Source organism: Cornus florida, unplaced genomic scaffold, assembly GCF_030987335.1.
Source record: "Cornus florida cultivar Cherokee Brave unplaced genomic scaffold, ASM3098733v1 CherokeeBrave_3.0.0_Hap2_Chr10, whole genome shotgun sequence".
NCBI lineage: Eukaryota > Viridiplantae > Streptophyta > Magnoliopsida > Cornales > Cornaceae > Cornus > Cornus florida.
This window is the reverse complement of record NW_026775580.1, coordinates 43282853-43290879: the sequence shown is the minus strand read 5'-3', so window position 1 is coordinate 43290879 and position 8027 is coordinate 43282853. Positions and strand designations below refer to the sequence as shown.

Sequence of the window (8027 nt, the reverse complement as noted above, 5' to 3'; positions counted from 1 at the left end):
AATTTGTAAAGGAGAAAGGAAAGATCAATTTCTATTTTCCTTTCTTTCCTTCTATAATCTTTACCAAACAATGGAAGTTCATTTCTTCTTTCCTATTTTCTCTCCCACATCTTCCTTCCTTCCTTCCTACCGAACAACGTTGTAAGAGAAAAGAAAAGAAAAGAAAAAATGATAGCAATAATCTCTATTTAGAGCATCTCCAATACAAAATGCTATTTTTCCATACCAAAGTTATATTTTGAGAGGAAATTATAGTGTCAAAATGCTATATTTTAGTAATTCTGCTCTAATGGTGCATTTCATCTAAATTGATATTTGGAGTGTGTTATTTTCATCCATTTGCTATATTTTGATAAGCTATATTTTGAGAAACGGTACTGTATGAGAAAAAAAAGACCTCTCAAATATTTTTGAGAGCTGTTATATATGACAATACTTTTGACAATTTCAAAATATGAGGGTCTTTTAGTGGTATTTTCATCCACCTACTATATTTTGACTTTGAGAGGCCCTTTGAGAGGGCATTGGAGATGCTCTTATGTTTGGACAAATTATGAAATAAAAAAAGAGAGGAAATGATAGTATTTTTGTTTACAAAAAGGTGGAGAAGAGAAAAGAAAAGAAATAATAACACTTGAATTACTATCATAACCCGTTTATAAGATATGAGTCAAATGTTATAGGAGGATAGTTTTGAAATTATGAAAATACTACTTAACCCACTATCCTTCCCCTTCAAATCTTTTCATTTTTAAAAGGATTTTTTCGGTTGTCCTCCAAATCTCACTCAATTCTTTCTCATCTCTCCACTCAAAGCTACCCAAACATAATTTCCACTATACTCTCTTTTCTTTTCAAATTCCTCAATCCAAACAAAGGCTTAATTTTTATTCTATTACTCTTTCCAATAATTTCATAGTGTGAATCATTAATTTATTTCCCGATAACTGCTCTAATTTTTTATATTTTCTTTAAGTTTTTAGATTAGAACTATAATATTTTCCTCTATTATTTGGGCATCATGTTTTCCTCTGTAATTGTAATTTTTTTTTTCTCTAAAAAACGACCAATGTATTAAGATAGATGAATAATACAATCAGAAAGAAGAGCGTCTAACAACCACTAGGGCCAAACACTCCATTCAAAATCACAACACTTGGCTACAAGAGCCATTTGCTCAATAAGTGAGCTACGCCATTGCCTTCACAAGGCACCCAAGCCAAGGAAGCACCGTGACACATCTCAAGAAGAGAGTGCACATCAAAGAAAATCACATGCAAAGCAACCGAAGAAGCATTCAAAAACATAACGGGTTGACAGTCACCCTCGACAATCACATTGCGATAGCTCTAAACCTTTAGAAGAGAAAGGATTTTCCTAAGAATTAAACCTTCCGCAATAGTAGGATCAGCAACATTCGAAAAGAAAATTGAGGCAACCTGGATAGGATGCCCCTATGATTGCGAAGAATCAAACCTCCCCCACATACTTTCCTGGAAGAATCATATGATGCGTCGAAATTAAGCTTTAGAAAACCTTCTTCCGGCGCACACCATCTTGAAGGAATAGAAACCATTGGAGAGGGCGGACAAGAGAATAACTGAGATTGCCGAGAACATTCCTGAAATTCAAGAAAGGCATGAAAAGCTTGTTGAGCCAGATCAAAAGGAGCCCACCTCTTTTGTTTAAAAACTAAATCATTTATGCATTTCCAAATGGTCCAGCAAATGAATGCCGCAAGACTGAAACATTCAGCCAGATTTTCGGAAAGAGACCAAAGCTCAGTGAGGCCGACCCATCTCTTGGGCCAAAATGTGGAATTAACACCCTGGAAATCCATTCTTAACTGACTGTGAAGCCAAACCATACTCGCAAAAAGACAGGCACAAAGAAAATGGTCAACAGATTCAACATATCCTTCGCAAAACGGGCAAGATGAGCAATCTGAAACGCCCCGAATGGCTAATGATAAATTAATGGGCAGCCGATCATGAAGACTCTGCCAAAGAAATAAAATAATCTTCCTGTGTGCTTGGATATACCACACATTGCGCCACATATTAATCTTGCCGCCATCAAAACTACTCCCCTCAGACACCCCTAGCCGAGACTTAGGATTAATAAGAAAGAGAGCGATTTTGTAAGAACTCTTAACAGTAAATAAACCATCCTTGGAGGCACCTCAAACTTTACAATCCAAACCACCCATCAAACTAACAGGAATCTCAAGAATAAGGTCGCGATCCCGCGGATTAAAAAATTGATGCACCAAAGAAGTGTTCCATTGGTTGGGCGAATGAGAAAGTAGATCAGCCACAGTGGAGAAAGGAGTGTCCCACTGATGAGAGGAAACTCAGAAGTTTGAAGGGCCGGGAAACCAATTATCTTTCCAACAATTAACCTGCAATCCGTCTCTAATATGCCATTTCATGCCTTGTTTGATAATTTCCTTTGGCGAAAAAAATCCCCCTCCAGGCCCATGATGCCTTAGCTTTACTTGGAGCATCCACAAAATTGCATGAATTAAAGTATTTCTTCTTGAAAGCTTTGAACAAGAGAGAATCATCGCCCTTTTCCATACGCCAAGCCATCTTGGACAGTAAAGCCAAATTAAAAGCCTCAAGGCCCTCAATATTCTTAAAACCCAGGCCACCAGAAACTTTCGAGGTACAAAGAGAATCCTAACTAATCCATTTTATCTTATTGGATATTTCTTCCCCGCTCCACTAAAAGTTGAGAAGTTGACTAGACAGAACCTTACAATTTTTCTTTGGCAACTTAAGACATTGCATAGCATAAGTAGGAAGAGCAGAAAGCACAGCCTGTAGCATGACTTCTCTACCTGCTTTGGATAATAATCTCCCTTTGATGGTTTTCACTTTGGACGAAACATGAGCAGAAATAAAATTAAGAGACGTCACTTTGGATTTACCAAAAAATGATGGAAGGCCGAGGTACTGATTATGCCAATCGACATTGTGAATACTGAGAATTTGTCGATAAATAACTCTGCGCTGTAAAATGGTGTTAGGAGAGAAATATGCACATAAGTAGGAAGAGCAGAAAGCACAGCCTGCAGCATGACTTCTCTACCTACTTTGGATAATAATTTCCCTTTGATGGTTTTCACTTTGGACGAAACACGAGTTGAAATAAAATTAAGAGACGTCACTTTGGATTTACCAAAAAATGATGGAAGGCCGAGGTACTGATTATGCCAATCGACATTGTGAATACTGAGAATTTGTCGATTAGGAGAGAAATATGCACAAGATTTGTCAAAGTTAACCTGTTGACCAGTAAGAGTAGTGTACCTATCCATAATGGCTTTAACTCTTCGAACTTCAGGATCAGTTGCTTTGCAGAAAAGAAGTGCATCACCGGCAAAAAGAAGATGGGAAATGGGCGGGCAACCTCTAGCCATACGTAGCCTCTGTAATTTCTTATGCTTACTAAACTCCTTAAATAATAGGGAGAGACCTTCTGTGCAAAAAAGAAATAGGTTAGGAGAAAGCGGATCTCCCTACCGAAGACTGAGAAAAGGAGAAAAACTGTAGCCCCTTTCCCCATTCAACAGCACCGAAAAAGAGACCATACTTATGCATTCCATAATAATCTGAACCTATCTTTGATTAAAACCCAGATGTCGCATAAACTTACCCACAAATAACCAGCTAACTCTGTCGTACGCCTTTGCCATATCCAACTTGAGAGCCATAAAACAAGATTCTCCTCTCTTTTTAAATTTGAGAACATGGAAGAGATTATGAGCTAGTAAGATATTGTCATGGATGAGATGTTGAGGAACAAATGTACTTTGGGAGGTACTGATGAGAAAAGGAAGGAAAGGTTTAAGACGGTTGGCCAATGTCTTGGAGTATAATTTGTAAGCCACATTACAAAGAGAGATGGGTCTAAAATTTGACGTTAGAGTGGGATATCTCACCTTGGGAATGAGAACAATGTTAGTCGCATTGAGACTGATGGGGAAGAAAGCCATCCAAAATGAATGAATTGAAACCTCGTAGCAAATCAAGCTTTAAAATATCCAAGTTGGATTGGAAGAAAAGAGGGGTAAAACCATCAGGCCCCGGAGCCTTGAATGAACCCATGCTCGCTAGAGCCAGTCGGAGTTCCTCCACAGACCCCTCCTTTAAAAGCTCTTCATTCATCTCTGGTGTCACATTTGGCTTGATACTATGCCAAAAAGTTGAGTCCTCCTAGTCCGGAGAAGACAAAAAAAAGAGAATGAAAGTGATCTTCTGCAACTTTACGGATGTTGTCTCTGGAATCACACCAATTACCCCCAGAGTCTTCCAAGCCAATAATCTCATTCTTTTGCTGCCCAATTTGTGTTTTGCGGTGAAAAAACTTGGCATTCTTATCACCATGAGTAAGCCAAGAAATTCTAGATTTTTAAAGCCAAAACGTCTCTTCCTCGTATCAAGCATTGCTTAATTCCAGCTCAAGTCTACAACATTTAGCTTTATCAAACTCACCAATCTGTTCTTTTGATAAATTTCAACTGAGCTTCAATGGATTTAATTTTGGTCAAGGCACTGTTACATTTACCTCGTCTCCAAGCCTTGAGATCGGATTGGCACTTAGATAATTTGAGAGGAATTCCTGACAGAGGAGGACCAGTACCCAGGGCAGCCTAAGATTTTTCAATAATCGGTTTAAACTCAGCCTCCTTGACCCACCGAGTATCAAAAAAGAAATCTTGTCTAGAGTGAGAGATGGAATCGTTGAGACACAAGATGATGGCTATATGATCTGAGCCATTAATTGAGAGGTGATGTAGCATGCACCTTGGAAAGGATTGGGGCATTGAGCCAAACACAAAGCTCTGTCAAGGTGAGCCAAAATAAGCTTACCCGAATCTCTCTTATTATGCCATATGAATGGGAACCTTTAAACTAAAGATCCATCAGACAACAATCATCAATGAACTGTTTGAATTCCTTAAGCATCCAACTAGCTTTAGGCCTACCTCCTCTTTTCTCATCCCGGTAGAGCAAGGCGTTGAAATCACCTATAAGGAGCCAACGAGGGCCTAACTGAAATATGAGGCTATGGATATACCTCTATTGGAGAGCCCGATCCCTCTCTGAACAGGAACTGCATACCTCTGTGAAATACCAAAGATCATTGCCTCGACCGCCTATGATTTTGCATGTAATTTGGAATTCCGAGAAATCAATGACAGAAATGTTCCATTCCTTAGAGAATAAGATAGCAACACCGCTGGCCTTACGAGTAGATGGAACCACGAAGGATTCATACGAACCGAGTAACTTTGTAACTGTTTCTACACGATCGCCTATGTTCTTTGTTTCCGACAGAAAAATTAAAGGGGGGGAATAGATGGATACTAACCTCCTCAATAGGAAACTTTCAGGGGGTTCCCCAAACCCTGACAATTCCACACTAAAACCCTCATTGAGGGGGTTGGGGCCATGTATGACTGGCTACCACCACCGAATTGCAATGTGCATCAGAAATCACGGCCTTTGTCCTTTTTGGAGCAGACTGAGAAAGGGGCACTGTAGAATCAAGCTTTTTCTTCGAGCTTCCTAGAGGTTCTGCTATGAAATCACAGCCTTTGTCCTTTTTGGAGCAGACTGAGAAAGGGGCACTATAGAATCAAGCTTTTTCTTCGAGCTTCCTAGAGGTTCTGCTATTTGGGACGCTTACTTAGCTCTGGCTTTGTTTTTTCCACGATGGGGGACTCGGCAGCATCAATAGAGGAAAAGAAGGGGAAATCGTACAAGAAGAAGGTGGAACCATAATTGGGTGTAATTGGGCAGAAACGGGATACATAAGCTGCTCCACACAATTAAAAGCTAACATTCTTAGATCGACTGGTTGGGCTAGACCATTAAGAGATGAAGTGGGGTGATCCAGTTGGACTGATTGATTAAGATGGATAGCAGGCCGAGATGGGCTGAAAAAAATAGGCCCAACGCCCGCTCCAAAGCTAGGTTGATCGGCTCCCTTACTCCCCGCCATAGGTAAAGATGCTGAAGTCCCTCTCAACTGCAAAAAGGACTCATCTGAGGTCACATACCTGGAGCACGCAGTAGGCCCTTCCGGCCCCAGAGAGAAGGGTGGAGGGCACTGTATGGGAGGACAGCTGGCATCTTCCATCATCACCCCTTGCACATGACCAGAGGAAAAAAAGTTAACCTGTCCGCCGTTACCACTACTAGCGTCACCGATGGAAAAACGATCCCCAGAGAAATCAGAACAGTAGACTCGGAATTAGATGACGGTGTCCCGCCTGTAGAACTTGTAGAACGCTGAAACTTATTAGGCTTACCCATTTTACCAGAGGCTTCCAAACACTGAATTGGTGTTCATCAATTGGCTCTTCCACCTTGCGAGGACAAGACCTGATTCCATGACCAAACCTACCACAATTATAGCAAAGAGATAGTAATCTTTCATAGTGAAATTTCATCCACTTGCCCGTTGCACCATGCCGAATTTTGACTCCTCGCCGAAACGGTTTAGAGATATCCACTCCTACTCTGATTCGGAGATAGAGGCCACCGTTGAGATTGAGATCCCAAACTTCAACTGTTTCACATGACAGAAAGGAAGAGCCAATATCTCTAGCCATATCTTCCGTGGCTAACTGGAGAGGAACATTTGTAACCCTGTACCGCCGAAAAATCAAAATCTGGTGACCAACGCTGAACAGAAATCAGATCCCCATCAAAAGTCCATGGGCAATGTCGCAAGATCCGCTCACAATCATCTTCACTGGGAATAACAAATTGAAACATTAAATCCTTGATCTGATACATCTATAAACCCTCACAATCCCAGGCTTCACTAAGCACCTTGCGCATCCCAAAAAGCTTCAAGGGTTTCTCGGAAAACAACTGGTCGGCTAAACTATGAGCACACCAGTAGGACTCTCGTATCGCGGCATCATCCGTTACAACCACCTCAATTTCCTCCTCAGCCGAGAGTTTACAGAACTCTAACTGAGATCCTAGGTCATCTTCCATGGACGCCGATCCAACAGCAAATCCCCAAAAAAAAAACCCACCGAACTTGTCTAAAACAAGAGATGAAAACAAAACCTGAGCAATTTGTCAAGACAAATGTAAAGTAATGAAACCCCTTTTGCAGATCACGAAGAACGGCGAAGAAGAAACCCTTTGGCAAAAACTAAGGGAAGAAAAAATTATTCCTGTAATTGTACTAAATAAACTTGTTAATCATTCAACTCCCATCATTTATAAGGTTTTCATGCATGCATAGAGATGTTTTGGTCTTACTATTTTATTATTTTTTATTATTATTATTTTTTCGCAATGTGTCCACTATTTATTTATTATGGATTTTATCAATCATTCCAAGGTTAGGCTCATAAATTTCAATGTTGTTCATATAATATTCCTTATTCAATATTTGTTAAAACTAATTTTACCACTCATTTAACTCATATATCTACTTTATTTTGTAGGGTGAAGATTTCATTCATGCCTAATTTTAAGATTTCAAAACCAGTGATGAATTCTGTCCAACAATAAGAAATGAAATCTTAACCACACATCCTCAAGGGTATCCTCATCCATTTCAAATGCTAGTCAACTCAACCTATTGACGGATTTGACTAGCAACTTCCGTTTAGATTGATCACTTATCAGAGGTGATCACCTGTAAATTATACGTGTCATTTAAACTTGGTCAAACTCAAAAATAAAAAAAGTAGACTTGTGTATCTCTCTGCTCTTTCCCTATAGTAGTCTCTCTGTTCATCAGAGTTGGGGTTTTTGCTCCGATATCATAGTACACGGGATGGTTTCCTTGCAATCTCAAGTCACTCATTTCTGTGAGTGGTTCGCTAGGATGGCTTCCTGTCTCTGGCGGGCTGTTGGAGCAAGTGTTTTGGCCGGCGACCAAAAGACTGGCTTTTTTGTGTCGCTCTTTCCCTTTGATCTCGGTATTGTGTTAGTTGTTTCATTTTTAGTTCTACTTTTATATATGTGTTGTGTTGGTATTTGTTTAGT

General features: G+C 39.9%; 1 protein-coding gene across 2 annotated transcripts; it reads right to left on the bottom strand.

The window, feature by feature from the left end:
* Window positions 1-2173: 2173 nt before the first annotated feature.
* Window positions 2174-7431, bottom strand: LOC132278643 (uncharacterized). Of its 2 annotated transcripts, none has more exons than XM_059780482.1 (2): window positions 3661-7431; window positions 2174-3483 (listed from the first exon to the last, which is right to left on the bottom strand). In XM_059780482.1, exons 1-2 carry the CDS (start codon window positions 3998-4000, stop codon window positions 2918-2920), a joined length of 906 nt encoding a protein of 301 aa, XP_059636465.1. In that variant the 5' UTR covers window positions 4001-7431; the 3' UTR covers window positions 2174-2917. The 2 variants fall into 2 exon arrangements, with proteins under 2 accessions (XP_059636465.1, XP_059636466.1); XM_059780483.1 differs by having other exon boundaries at window positions 2174-3480.
* Between the last annotated feature and the right edge of the window lie 596 nt (window positions 7432-8027).